At 63.7% G+C, this 14,852-nt stretch overlaps 1 protein-coding gene across 2 annotated transcripts in view; it reads right to left on the reverse strand.

Moving 5' to 3' along the window:
- WNT7B (Wnt family member 7B) overlaps positions 1–14,280 on the reverse strand; it is a 55,447-nt gene extending 41,167 nt beyond the window's left edge. The window contains exon 1 of one of the 2 annotated variants that reach the window (XM_024240116.3): positions 13,714–14,280. In XM_024240116.3, the coding sequence (XP_024095884.1) occupies positions 13,714–13,784 (71 nt within the window). In that variant the 5' untranslated portion in view covers positions 13,785–14,280. Of the gene's footprint in view, positions 1–9,205; positions 13,035–13,713 lie in introns of those variants that run through there. The other variant, XM_024240115.3, reaches the window with a different exon arrangement.
- Positions 14,281–14,852: the final 572 nt, after the last annotated feature.

The raw sequence follows: 14,852 nt of genomic DNA on the forward strand, positions 1-14,852 counted from the left end.
GAGCTGGCAGGCCCCACTGGCCCATGGCCAGGATGGGAGTCTGGACACTTTGTGGCTGGGCCAGCGCCTCGGCCTTCCTGGCTGCTCTGGACTTGGCTGAGCGGCAGGTCTGGGGGCCGAGCCATCACCTCTGTGCAGACTGCAAGACAGGGCTGAGCTCCCGGCCCTGGGACTCAGCCTCAGGCCATAGTCCTGAAGGGTCCTCCTTCCAGGAACAGATGGGAGCCACGCCCAGTCCATGCCTGGGCCATGCAGCGTCTCAGACAGAGTGTGAGCCGGATCCAGGCCAGCCCCACACAGGTCATCTGCATTCTCCAAAGCAGGGGACCCATTCTGGGTCAGAAGTCCCCTGTGCATAATTCCACACCCCCCTCACCTTTCAAGCAGCCCACTTTTCTGGAATGCTCCCTCCAAGAATTCCTAGGCCGCCACCGCCTCCTAGCCAACTGCTCAGCGTGGATTCCTTGTGGCCCAGAGTGCCCACTTCCCCAGGGGCAGCCTCCTCTGCCACTCATCAGCCTGGCTGAGTGAGTGCTTATGGAGCCTTCAGAACTCCAGGGGCCTTGACTGAAGTGGCCCGAGGTCCTGAGTGCCATCCCTGCCTTCCCCACGGTGAGCCCCCAGTTGGAGTTCATCATTCCCATTTTACAGAGTCGGCTTAGAGAGGAGCAGCATCTCGGGCCAGGCCACACAGCAACGTGGCAGTGATTTGGTATCAGAGACAAGAGCAGGACCAGATCCTGTGGCTTTTCCCCCACCTTTGGGCTCTGCCTCTTCCCACCCTCCCGTCCTCCCTGCCACAGGAATCTCCACCGTGGAAGGCGGTAAGGGGAAGCCGAGCTGGGCTCTGGGCTCACAGTCAGAGCTGACTGCAAAGCCTGGCTCTCCCCAGCCTCTGAAGGTAGGGGACCACCCCAGCCACCCCTCCAAGGCTGCTCCAAAGCAGGGGACTCCCACAACAGAGGGAGGCATCACACTGCACACCCTGCCTGGCTCCTAAAGATGCCAGAAGGAAATACAAGAGCACGATGGGGCGCCAGGTGACCCCCCGCACCTCCAGGAGCTGCAGCCTGGAGGGGAGCCCCCAGGCCACACGCTGGGGAGGTGGGTTCTGAGAGAGAGCAGGTGCGGCCCGTGTGCAGTCTGCAGCCCTCAGCCCAGTGGCCCTCCCCAGGTGCAGGTCCACAGCAGCCCAGCCTGGCCACTTCGGGGACTATGTCCCGCAGGTCCCCAGCCCCTGCATCCCTGTGTACTCTGGACTACTGCGGACATGGAGTGACTGGAGCCCAGAGCCACTGACTCCCTATCCAGTGCTCTCTCCACAACACCAGCCTGCCTGGCATCCAGGGATCCTGTGCCTGTCACCCCCAGGAACACTCCCTGAACACCCTGAGGCTCAGAAAGGTGTGCCCGACATGCGACTCCATCCCCAGGGCAGTGCCACCAAGGCGGGTGACAACCTTGCTGGAGCAGTGATGGGGCCAAGCAAGCACTTCAGACCACAGGAGTGTGGCCCCTGAAGGCCAGCCCTCCCCAGGCTGAGGGGAGCCATGAGGCACACAGGAGGAGCCCCGGGAAATGGAGATGGCAGAGTGATGAATCTGCCCTCCTAGTGGGGGTGTCAGCCGCACCTGGAAATTCCCAACACTTTCCCGCCAGCGGTGAAGTCACCCTGGGAAGACCTGAGTCAGGGAGCCCAGAAGTCATCCAGCCCCCGGCCACCCACTCCCCCTTCCCACCTGTGCCACTAGGGGCCAAGCACACCTGGGGCCACCACAGGCTCTGCCACCCCTGGGCAGCGGGCCCTGAGCTGGGAGTTCACTGGGCCCCAGACCCGCAAGTGGCCATCAGACTGACAGATTTGCTGGGTACCGACTGAGTGAGGGCCTGGTACTGCCCTGAGTGCTGGGGAGGAGGCAGGCAACCCTGCAACCCCAGACCTGGCCAAGCACACTCCCTTGGCACCCCTGCCACTGGATGGTCCTACAGACTCAGCCATCTCCTCTCCTCAGCCCCGGAGTGGCCCAGACCCTGCATCTGCAGCTGGTGGGCAGGACCAGCCTCCTCCATGCTTCCCCATCCTCCACCTCATTGCTCAGAAGGGTCTTTCTAAAGTTCTGCTGAAGCCACTCCTCCCTGCCCTGGGCTCCCCAGATCCGAGATCACTGCCTCAGGCCCCACCCCCACCTCACCTTCTCCTGCTCCAGCCTACTTGAACCTGCTGCTCCCCACTCCTGATGCCGCCACATCCTCTTCACACCTCCAGGCCTTTGCCCACGTCTGTCCCTTTCCCAGGAACCCATCTTCCTTCCCTCCAGCAGGTCCTTCAGGGCCGAGGTCAGAGGCTGCCTTCCTTGAGAGGTCTTCCCTGGGCCACCCTCATCACAGATGGCTTAGAACGCCTGCTGTGGGTCCCACAGGGCTTTGTGTAAACGATGCTGGAAGGGAGGGCGGTAGGGGCTTTCCTTCCCAGTCATACCTGCGCACCTGGCCAGCCCTGATCACCCACCCGTGGGGGCTGCCATCACGCTGTGGGCACGAAGGGAAAGTTCAGGGTGGTGGTGGGGCCAGCAGGAAGGGGAGGAGGGAGGAAGAGGACCTGGGGGAGCATCCAGACCCACCACCCAGATGGGGAAACACAGGCCCAGAGAAGGGGAGGGATACCCTCAAGGTTGCCACAAGCCCACAGCTGAGCCAGGAACAGGACCTGGGCATCCAGGACCACACACATGCTGACCCAACAAAGCTGGCCAGGCTGGTCTTAGAGCTCCCGGGTCAGGGGCGAAAGCAGGACAAGGCCCAGAACAGAAGGCCTCTGGGCTTCCCATACCCACAGGACAGCTGCACCTCTGGTCCCAAAGCTAACCTTGGAGGCAGCCCCTGCAACCTTGACACCCTCGCTCAGGGTCCCAGGGACTCTTGGTCAACACACAGTTCTAAGCAACTGGAGGCATTGGTTTCTGCCTGGAGAGGACAGGCAGGAAACGGGACAGGCAACAGAGCCCGCCCAAGACTGGAAACCCACCTTAGTAAGACACCGTGACAAGTGGCATGGACCCAACAGCCAGGAGTCCCTGGGCTCAAATCTGGGCTCAGCTGCTTGACCTGGGCGAGTGACTCTGCACCCTGACCTCGTCTTCCTCACTCCACCACCTACCAAGGCAGACGGGCCTCTCCTAGCTCCCCTTCTCTGGCAGCCCGAGGGGGACACAGATTCCAAAGCAGACCCTGGGCACTGTGCACATGTCAGTCCCGCTAGGGAGGGCCTTCTGGGGTAAACTAAGTCCTCCAGAAGTGGGAATGCCTCATCCTGTGTCCCCCAGGCGGGGGTCTGCAGGGCAGGCAGTGCATTCTGGAGGACTTCCCACTGGAAGGGGCTTTGCCATCTGTCTCACCACTTGGGACTGCGCCAGCCTGAGTCGCGGCTCTGGACGCCTCCTCACCCTGGCCCCACCAATACCCGCTGTGTGGAGGCCAGCTGAGACACCACCAGTCCTTGTGCCCGGGCTCCCTCTGGCCTGGCCCATTCAGAGCTCCAACAGGGCACGGAAGGGTTGGAGCAGGGATCACAGTGCGGGAGGGCTCCAGAAAGCGATGGAGGCCCGCAGGGGTCATGGGATGGAACTCCAGGAGATGCTCACTCGGGCTGTTCTCCGTTGCTGCTGATACCCGGCAAGCTGCTCGTCGGGTGGGGTGGCTTCCTCCCAGGCCCAGCTCTGGGCACCTGCAGGCTTCACACTCTAAAGCTGCAAAGGCTGCTTGGGGGAGCAGGACGTTAGTGTCTTCTGCACACAGCCTCAGACCCAGCCTCGTGGCAGCCCCAGCACCTCAGCTGCCACCTGCTCCAGCCTGGGGATGGAGGACGTGTCGATGGCCCTGTGCCAAGCCTCACCTGCCACTCTACCACTGAGACTGTGGGATGGCCTCTGGAAAGGCCAACCACTCCACCGGCTGCTTGCACAGAGAACCTGTGAGCTCCGCTTCTCTGCTCAGGCAGGGACCCTCCCCAGCATCCCCGGCCCTCACTCCTGCATCTGCTTGTATGCCTCCGGGGCTGGAGAACTCACTGCCTCTCTGCCAACAGCGGAGCTGACCCAAGCCTCAGGACCCACACTCAGGACGAGAACGCCCTGGGTGAGGGGCAGGGATGGGGGAGGGGCCCCAGGCAGGCTGAGTGGGAAGACAAGGAAAGGGGGAGGGAGCGCACCTGTATCCACCCCCATCCTGCCGGCCAGCCTGAGGTGAGGCCCCCAGCCCCGCGCCAGGGACGGAGCACAAACGGTGGTTTTGTCCTTGGCCAGCGGGCGGCCCGCACCACACAATGACCCTTTCATCAGGCTGAAGGAGCCCTGGGCCGGGGTTTCATCTGACAAGGGAGGGCGCCCGGCCTCCTGTCCCTTTGGGAGGGGAGCTGAGCCCCATCTGAGCCGGACCCAAGGCTGTGTAGGGCGGCAGCCTTAGGAGCCTGCTACCGCCTCTCCATCTGCCCGGGATGACAGGGAGCAGTGTGAGCCGTGAGGGCTTGGGCTCCCACTGCATGTGGGTCCTAGTTCCGGGGGCTCCGCACCCTGGCCCTGGGCTGATGGCCTAGACACCCACAACCGAGCCCTCTACCTCATCCAACACCGCCACTCCACACCCAGGGTCTGTCAGGGTCCTCCGAGAACAGAGCCTTGGTCCACACCCAAGCAGGGGCCCTGGGCTCCCCACAGGCACCCACCTGCCCTGCCAGGGTGACTCAAGGCTCCGGGGACGTGGCGGGTGGGAGGGGAGGGGGCGGGAGTGTGACTTGCTCGGCCATTGTCCACTGTGTCCCCAGAGGAGCCCAGGGAAGTGTGTGAATGAGGGAACAATAATGTGCCGTTGGCGCCTCAAAAATCACCAACTTCATGATCATCACCTCGCCTCCCATCAGCACCTCCAACTGCTGGCTGGAGCCTGAGGCCCTGGGAGACCCCGATTCCACTCCATGTGGGACTGCATAGGGGGAACTTCCCTTCAGAGGCAGCGCTGGCACCAGGTGAGGAGCTGGAACTGGGAGGGCTGAACCCCTGGGATCCAAGGTGATCTTGGGAAACAGCCTCTTCTCCGGACCCTGGCATCCCATCGGCCCACCTCAGCAAGATGCTCTGAGGCTCCCTGGAGGGGAACCCCTGGTGAATGTGTTGACAGTAGTGTTCCCTCTTCTAGGGGTCTCTTTCATATGCCTGTTTAGTCTGGCCAACTCCTCTCCATCCTTCAAAACCCTGTCTGAGCGTCATCTCCTCTGGGAAGCCCTCTGAGATGCCCTAGAGGGTCCATCATTCCTTCCTGAATGAACACAGCCACTGGGCCTCCCCCTGTGCTGCCTGTGGCCAACCTCCCTGTTCCTGATAGCTGAGAATGGCCTGTCTCCCGTACACCGACCGCACCAGGCATCAAGCTAGAGCTTCCCACAGCCACCCGGTGAGGTTTGTGCTCCGGTGATCTGCACCGGAGAGGGAAGAGCTGGGCCTGGGGACACAGCCAGGCAGTGAGGGCCCTGTGGAGTCAGGATGAGGACCCAGATCTGAGTCACTATCATGCCCCTTGGCCTCACGGGAAACCATGTTAGAAAACGGCACATTATCCTACAGGCCTTGGCGCACAACCGTGGAGCCCAGTGCCACCCCAGGACCTCCTGTCCTCCCTCTGCACACAGACAGTCCAGGATGCACATTCTCCCCTTTAGCCAATGGTTGGTGGGTCTCGTCCACATGGTGATGAGTTCTGGGGAGTTTCCTGTGATTAGAGAGGCTCCACTTGTCCACCTCCAGTGGGGGATCCCCAGTTGAGATCTCATCAGATTTCCCAGCTTGAACCCCACATGCACACCCTCTATGGAACGTTCTACACTTTCAAGTTCCAACTACACGTGGCCTGTTCTGAGCCTTGGGGGAGGGATCACCATCCCAAGTGACCCATGAGGAGACTGAGGCCCAGAGAGGCTCATGGACCTGCTCAGGGCACACAGCAGAGCCCCTCCCAGACGTGGATAGACGCAGACCCTCCAGGCTGGGAGTTGCCCCTCCCCCAAGGGCAACCTGAACACGCCTGAGCCACGGGGTGCATCCTGTCCCCACACAGGCCGTGGTGCCATGGGAGTGGGCCTGCTTCATCTCCTCCCCCTCGAGGGTCATGGCCACAGCACTTCTGGGACTGTGGCTGGCACCACTGACAAAGCCACAGCGGTGGAGCCGGGAAGAGGCCTGGCCTGGCAGGGCAGTGGTAAGCGCCCCCCCACCCTGCCACAGCCAGGTGGTCGGTGAGTAACCACGCCGTCACCCATGACTCACTCGGCTCCCCAGAGCGGGCGGTCACCATGAGAGGCTCCTACCGGAAGACCTGGGGGGGTCGTCAGAGCCAACCCCCACATCTGGGAGAGGAAGGCTGAGACCGGAAGAGACCTGCCTGGGACAGAAGCTCAGCCTGGTCCTGGTCAAGGCCTCAGCCAGTCCCCCATTCCAGCTGACCGAGCACCACAAGCCTTCTTCTTGGCCTGCAGTCCCCTACCTGCCCTCCCTTGGGCCGTTACTGACCCCCGCTGGCCCTGGGAGCTCCTGCACTGACAACAGAGCTCTGCACAGAGAAGGCGAGGGCTGGCCAGAGCCGCCTAGCATGGCTGCAAGTCAGCATGTAGCAGGGGCGCAGGGCGCTTCCAGGCCAACACACCCGTCCAACCTGATCAGTGGCAGGGACCCAGGCATGCGTCTGGGATTCGGTGTGCACAGACCACAGCCCAGGACAGGGAGCTAGGGGAGCAGTCCAGATGAAAGGGGGAGGATCAGCCGTCAGCCAGTGTCTGGGATCCCAGCAATGGGATCTGGAAAGTTCCTGAAAGTTCTCTGGAGCAGAATGAAGCCTCCACCCAGTGACCCTCGTAGCCCAGGCATCCTCAGATCCAAAGGCCAACACCATCGAGTGCGCCTGCAGTGCTGAGGGTGGGCTGACACTCACCCCCACCTCTCACAGCTCTCCAAGCACTTGCTGCTGGCTGCCTCCCCAAGTGCAGCCATTGAGTCGGAGACACGGGAACCAAGGTCTTCTCACTTTGCATGCTTTCATTCAAATCGAATTGCGCAGGCCCTACTCCCACCTATGGTCAGCCTTGCGCCCACCAAACAAACGGGGCAAGGGACATCTGAGACCTGCCCCCCTGGCTCCGGGAACGTGTCTGGGTTCGTCTCTGCTTGGGGAAGGCTGGCGTCAGCGTTTTCCTCCCTGTGGGGCAGGAGCTGCTGAGGGCAAGTCAGGGATGCAGGCTGCCTTCCTGTCCCCCACGACTCAGGCCGGACCCCAGCACTGGCCCAGGGATGTCTGGAAAAGCTGTTTCCTTAGGAGAATTTCTGCCAACACAGCTGGCAGTGCACACTCCAGGAGCAAGCCTGGCGGGTGTAGTCACTGCAGGCCCGGATGAGGGGCCAGCCCTGAGGTAAACCTGGGGTCTGCAGAGGTACACTGGGCACCACCTTGCCCCAGAGGCCCCTCACTGCTGCCTTGGCATCAACTCCCACCAGGCTTCTGGGGCCCCTGCGCACCTCCCTCTCTCCCACCCTTACCCCAACCCCCCAATCCCCCCACTTCCCTCGCCCCCACCTCCGCAGGACTCCTGGTCTCCCACCCCGGACACCTCTCCATGAACACCGAACCTCAGCCAGCCGGCTCCAAAACTGATTTCCCAAGCACCGGAGCTGCCAATTCTCTAGCAAGGCCTAAGGCTGAAATGCCAGGATTCTGGGGAGGGGGAGGCTTCCTGGCCTCCAACCGCCAGACGCTGAAATTCCAAGGTCCCCTGGTTGATCTAGTTCCTGGGAAGGACACCAGAAGCAGGACCCGGGGACCCTGGCACTTTATTAGCCTGGGTCCCCACTGCTCAGGCGGTCCCCACCCGCATGCGCCCTGCTACCCCGCCCCCCTCAGGCGATGCCTCCGCAGCCGGGGCTGCCCGCCGGGCCTGGAGCGCTCTCTGTGCCCGGACCTTGTAATTATGTCCCACAGCCGGGGAAACCACGGGCCTCGCAGCATCTGGCTGCGGTTGCGAACTTTTGTTTCAAGATGCGCGACTATTTATAGAAGGAAAACTGGTAGGATAGTAATTTCCTAGGAGCAAGAGGAGAAATTGGCTGCGTCTTTATTAAATGGGGGTGGGGGTGCGGCGATGTATTAGGACTGCGACCGCATGGGGAAGGGGGTGGCGCAGGGAGCGGGAAGGCAGCGGCTGCCCCCTCTGGCCGCGTCAGGCGACCCCGGACGTGGCCCGCGTGTAAAGGAGGGGGAGGGGGAAGGGAAGAGAAGGGGAGGGAGAGCAGGCTCTGAGGTTTAATCAGTAGCATCCAGCTTAAATTCCCCCAAACGGCGGTTCCATAAATCAAACTTCTTTTTAAGTCAGAGGCCAGAGCATATGCGTCCCATTAGGAATCCGGCGAAGCCACCACTGCGCGCCCCCTGGGCTCACTGGGCTGGACTCGGCCCTGCCCGGAGCTTCTCAGAGCCCCGTGGGCTCTGCCCTGCCGGACGCACACACGCGCGCCCACGCTCCGCGCTCTCCCTTGGCTGAGACACCTGGGCGAACGCGGCCGCCAGCGCGCAATGCGCGTCCTCCTCGCCCCCAGGTGAGGACTTGGCAGGGGCAGGGATCGGGCCACCGCGGCAGGAAGGCGCGAGAAGCCGCAGCGGCTTCAGGGTACAGTCCGGGCACTGTCCGGTGAAGCGCGGCGTGCACGTGTGTGCCGGTGTTTGCACGAGGGAGCGGGTGTGTGCGTGCGGCTCTCCCAAATGTGGCATGGTCTTGCGCGCCGCGTAGGTTAATACGGGGAGGAGTCCCCCGCCGGTCCAGGACTCTTCTGGGACGCGCAGGGAATCTCGGCGCCGCTCGCGCGCCCGCGGGCCCTCGCTCTGGGCGTGCACAGCCTGCTCTACTCCACTCCGGCAGTCGAGCCGCTCTCGGGCCATCCTTTCTTTGACCCCAGAGCCAGGACTTCTCACTGCCGTAGCTGCCCGCCAAGTGCTCCACCTCGGCAGCTTAGGCTGGCAAGGCGACCTAAAGTCCCCCGGCTCCCGCGCGCGACGGTCACCCGGTGCCCCGCCCCAGGGGCCCCGCTGCCGCGTTCCCTGCCCGCCCGGTTCCAGCGCTGGAGGCCCGGGGGGAGCCCACCCGCCCACCCCACAAGCCGCCCGCCGCACTCACAGGTAGCTGCCGCTGGACAGGAGGAGAAAGATCTGCGGGCAATAGACGGAGACGAGCGCGCTGCGCGGCGACAGTAGGAGCATGGTGGGCCGGCGCGCCTGGCGGGGCTGAGCAGGCTCCACGGGCCGGGCGCCTGGGCCAGCTGAGGCCGGGGTCCCCGCGGAGCTCCCTGATGCAGGACGGCGGCGCTGGGCGCTAGGGGCCGGGTCTCGTGGGCCCGGGCGCAGTCGTCGCCCGTGCCCCGCCGCTAGGGCCGCGCATGGCGCTGGGTCTGGGGCAGCGGCGGGAGCTGGGGCTGGAGTGCGGGGCGGGGACCCGGCCGGGGGCAGCGGGCGCGCCTTGGCTGCGGTCTGGACCTCCGTCTGTCTGTCGGTGCGAACCGGCTCTGTCGCTCCCTCTGGCTCACTTCTCCAAGTCTCCCGAGGCGCGCAGCTGCCATTGGACGGGCCGCCCCTACATCCGCCTCCTCCCCCGGCGGGTTTTTTTAAAGGGGAGGCTGACCAGAGCGTGTGGTGGGAGCCGCCTCCAGGGCTTGCCCAAGTTGCCTTGGCTGGGACACCCGTACCCCCACCTTTAGGGAGCCACACAGCTCTGGCCTGGCTCGGGAAGGTGCACATGGGGGCGGCTCTGCGGGGGAACTTCGCGGAGGCGTGTGCTCCTCTTGGGGGCTGTGCTCGGCAACGTATGCGCGTGTGTGCATGCATGTGCCTACATGTGCCTGTGTGTGCCTGCGGAAGCGTGGGCAGTCTGTGAGGACAGGTGTGTGTGCACAGATGCACTGAGTGTCTGAGCCTCTGCCCCCGTGTGCCCTGGGTTTAGTGAGGCTGGCTGTGGGTCGCACACAGGCACTGCCATGGCTAACCAGGCCCAGCCTTGTGCTGGTGCTGAGCCTGCACGACCCTGCCTGGGCACCTCTTTGGAGAGGCCGCCAGTGGGAAGGCATCGCCAGCAGGTGCTGCTCTCCTCGCACAGAGGCTTCCGCACTCTGGCTTCCCCATCCCGCTTCTTTTGCTCTCCTTTGAGGGGTTGGTGGGGATGGGTTTGGGGAGAAGTAGACCTACAAAGACATTCTCCCTCCTCGAGTTCGTTTTATTTTTTGTTTAAGCCTGAAACATAGGTCTAGTGTCCCACCTCCTGTCGTTAGCCAATTCTGGTTCCACATGACCATCTCTTTACATCTGAATCACAGCACAAAGCAGGAAGATGGCAAGACAAGGGAGGGCTGGGCGGTCTGGCATGTCGTCCTGAGGAAGAGGATTTTCTAACTTCTAGACCTGGTGTGGAGGCTCATCACACAGGATGAAGCAGCCGCTTCCTCCACCTTCATCCCTCCCAGTCCAGGGCTCTCAGGCCCCTCTGCTTTTGGCCCCAAAGGCAAGGACAGGCTTGCGGCAGGGCTGGTCCTAGAACTGCAGTGACTCTAGTTCTAGTGAGCAGAGAGTGTCCAGACTCCAGACGGGCTCCTCTGAGTTCTGCTTTGGCCTCCTCCAAGGCTGGAGCTGAAGGCCGCTCAGTCCAAAAAGGGCCCTGGGTGAGAAATTGTGACTCCCTGAAGCCATCAGGTTTTCAAATTGCTCCAAATCCCAGGTGCATCTGTTCTTAGGGCCCTGACGCCTAAGGGGATTGTGAGGGCTGAGTTCTGGTTCCAGCTGGTACTGGAGTCCTTCAGGGGTTGTACATGTGAGTTGCACCAGGCTTAGGGGCACATGTGTGTGATGGCTGCATGTGCCCGGGTGGCCCCCCTGTGTAATTAAACACAGGCAGCACGCAGGGAAGTGATCACGTAATATCCCATCCATGCATACAACCTCTGATCTTTGGTCAGAACTTTATGACCCTGAAAATCCCAACTTCTGGGATGCAGACGCCCTGGAATACACCATCTGGAGGAGTCCTCAGGGTGTCAGCCTCAGTGACATCATAGTCATTAACAATAAGAAAGATTCTCCTGGTATCTACAGCTGTTCATTGGGACACATATCTCCACCACCTGCAGGGCAAATGCCCTCAGGAGTAACACGGGCAGCACGCAGTGAAGGGGGTGTTGTGACCCCATTTTTTGGATGAAGAAAGGGAGGTTGAGAGGTTAAAGGGCTCACTCAAGGCCACAGGCTAGGAGTGACAGGAGGACAGAACAGACAGCCCATTGGTCCCAGACTCCCCCTTAATGCAATGGGCTTCCAGGTCATTTAACCCCTGAGGACACACCTGGGCCCAGCTTCCCCCTTCTACCGCTGCACGTAGCCAAGATGGCTTGCGAAGAAAGCAGGGCCCTTCTCTCCAGTCCTGGCGGGCAGAGGCTGAGCCTCGAGGGAGGGATTGGCTCTCCTTCCCTTAGCAGATCCCAGGGTAGATCTCTGGCTTTCCTGCTTGCCATTCCACAGGGTGTTCAGAGGTCACATTTTGGAAATCAAGGAGGTGGGTGGGGAGTGTGTGTTTTAAATTGGCACACCAGGGGGAGGAGTTTCCCCTCCAGGGGTCCTGGGTGGGGCCTGAGGGCAGAACCAGGGCCACACAGAAGGAAGCTCAGCCACTGCTTCACTCTTACCTCCTCCTAGAGGGAGGCTGACACAGGTGCCCGGGGCTCAGGCTGGGCTACACAGAGGCCCGGTGGGGTCTTGCTCACTCAGACCTCTCTCAGACACTGGCCACCATCCTGTTCAGGATGGCCAGAGCTGCACTCCCTGTTTACAGAAGGGACCAGGAGGCTTGGGAAGGGCACACAGACCTCAAGCCCTGGAAGCAGCCCCAGGAGCGGGGCTGGGGTGGACCGTCAGCTCCTTCTGCTGTCTACGGGGGTTCCTAGAGCTCTTCCCACCCGCTCACTCATGGGAGGAAGGGCTGCTTTCCGATGACTGATGCAGAAGAATGGACGCTAGGAACAGCGGCCCGCAGTAGGGGGGCCACAGCCAACTGCAGCCCCAGCTGTGTCACTGAATTCTGAGGACAGTGACTTAGGTCCTGTGCCCAGTTTCCTAATCGTTGAATCCGGGAGAGTAAAAGCGCCTAACTCTAGGGGTGCCAGGAGGGGGAAGGCCTCAGCGCTGAGAATCAGGCTGCAGGGACAAAGCCTCATTAAGGGTTGCCATCACTTTGAGGAGCCCAGCGGGACTCACTGCAGGACTGCTGAAGATGCAGGAAAAGAGCAGCCTGCCCACTCCACCCTCAGCCCAGCAGGCTCAATGCCCCGCACCCCTCACCTCCATAAACAAACACCCAGGGACACAGCCTACCCACAGACCTATGATAAACGGGGCTACCGGCAGCCACAGGCACGCCCGCCCAGACCTGCAGGGCTCAGGCTAGGATGGGGGCTTCCTGTCCTGCCTCTGAAGCCACTGGCTTTGTCTCTGCAGGCCTTGGGCCTCAGTTTCTCCACCTGTAAAATGGCGGGGTAGAGATGGGATGGAGGGTGATGGAGAGACGATTCCCAGCTCCTGCTTCCACCTCTCCGCCTGGGAAGCCGCATCTCCCCCCAGTGGTACCTGGACCTGCCCCTCCCGCGGGTCTGTTCATCGCCTTGCCAGTGGCCTGGACGGGGCTTGCCTCGGGGCAGCCGGCGGCGCACAGTAGGCGCGCAGGGCGCGGGTCCCCGCAGGTGCGAGGAGCGCGGGGCCAGCAGCGGGCGGTGGGCGCCCCAGGCGAGGTGCACCGCACCCCCTCTCTGTCACGCCGTTTCTCCACCCCCACTTCGAGCGAGGCCGAGACAGATTCTGTCTAAAGGAGATCGCGGCTCAACAGGTAAGGACTCGGCTGGGTTCAGGAATGTGGAAATACGACTCGGAGCAGCTACCGCAGAGAGCAGCTAGCGCGGCTCGCCGGGCGCCCGCCCGCCGGGCCGCGCCAGGGGGAGCGCGGCGAGAGGGGGCCGGGCCCAGGGCCCAGGGCCCCGGGCGGGCGGGGCGCGGGCCCCGGACCGAGCCCGAGGCGGCCCGGCCGGCCCCACGGCCCATCCCGAGCCAGCCGGACGAGTTGTCAAGGTAATTTCAACACGTCTGGGTGATGGATAGAGAAGAAGGGCCGCGGCGGGTGCCCCGGCCTGCGCGCTCGCGGCCGAGTGCGCGCCCCCCGCCCTCCCAGGCCTCCGCAGGCGCCGGACGCCCCCCGACCCCGCCCCGGCGCACCCTCCAGGCGGCGAGCGCTCGGCCCGGGCTCGGCGCCCAGCGCAGCCCGGGGGAGGGAAGGCGCGTCCCACCCCCGGGGCCTGGAGCCCAAACAGGTGAAAGTACGCGCCGGGCACGCTCGCCGCTACCCGCGAGCCCGGCCGGACCTCCCGCGCGCCCCGCTCTCTCTCCTCCCTCGCTGGGCTCGGCGCCCCTCGGGAGCCCAGGGGGTTGGGCTGCGTCTCTGCTGGCGTGGGGCGAGGGTCTGACACACGGGCCAGCCCCGGAGCCCAGAGAGCTGCCGTGGCCCCCTCCAGTCCCCACGTCCCCACGGGGACACCCTGGAGGCAGCTCCTTCGTCCTGTCTTGGCCCCTGGCTGCTGCCCCCGCCTACGGGGTACTCACCCGAGCTTCACGTACAGGACGCCAAAGCAGAGAAACACGTAGAAAATCCACTTGCGAAAGTTTCTGTGCATGATCCAGGGAGGGGGGCTGCGCCATAGACAGCGGCGGCCGGAGGGGACGCGCGGGCCCGGCAGGGCCGGGCAGGGGCCAGGGGGCTGCGGGCAGACTGCGCTCAGCCGGCGCTGCGGCTCGGGCGGCCGGCGACGCGCGGGCACTCGGCGCGCGCTGCCACCATGGTGAGCCCGGGATGCCGCCGCCGCCGCCGCGTGAGCCCGGGGAATTGACCCAGGCTGGGGGCCGAGACCTCGAAGCCCGGTTGAGCGACCGTGGGCCCCTGCAAGCGCAGGCCGGGGGCCCGGGCGCGGCTGGCGGGCGGGTGCAGCCTGCACTAGGCGCAGCCGCCTGAGGCCGTGCGCGCCTCGCCGAGCGCCGCGGCGGCCAATGTGTCCGCACTTGTCGGCCTCCCCAGGTGACTCGCGGCCCCGGCAAGCGAGCCGCGAGCGAGCGAGCGCGCCCCAGGTAGGAGGATCCGCCTCCCGCCCGCCCTCCTCTCTCGCCGCGCGCTCTCTCCCTCTCTCCCTGGTTCTCCCCTCCCTTTTCTCCTCCCTCCCCCGTGACACACAAACGCATCTACTACCCCCCCGGCCCCCCCTCCCCAGGCCAGCTCCCTTCCGATTGCCCTCCGGGGACTGGGCGGGGGAAGAGGGCTTAGGTGACGGGTGGTGGGGGTGCGGGGAGGGTGCGGCTCGGAAGAGACACCTGCGCTCCTCCGCGCACGCGGGGGTAGGGGCGGGGGTACAGGTGGGGGCGGGAAACTGCTGGTACAGGTCGCGGTGGCCACTTGGCTTCCAGTTTCCGGTGGGGGAGGGAGAGACCACCCACTCCCATTGCCTCTCCGAGTGCACTTCCCTGACCCCCAAAAATTATCCGCATGGGGTACTCTGGGGCCATGTTTTTAGTCCAGGCATCGCTGCCACTCCAGCAAACCTCAATGGCAGATTCTCACAACCCCAGGTCCCAGCACTGCTGCCACCTGCGCTAGCCCAGCTTTGGGACCTGAAATATGACAGACGGGCTAACCTGGCCTCATGCAGGGAGATGGCATGCGTGACCTCCTGCAGAACCCATTGGCCAAGCGC

Source organism: Pongo abelii, chromosome 23 (genome assembly GCF_028885655.2).
Source record: "Pongo abelii isolate AG06213 chromosome 23, NHGRI_mPonAbe1-v2.0_pri, whole genome shotgun sequence".
In the NCBI taxonomy this organism is placed as follows: Eukaryota; Metazoa; Chordata; class Mammalia; order Primates; family Hominidae; genus Pongo; species Pongo abelii.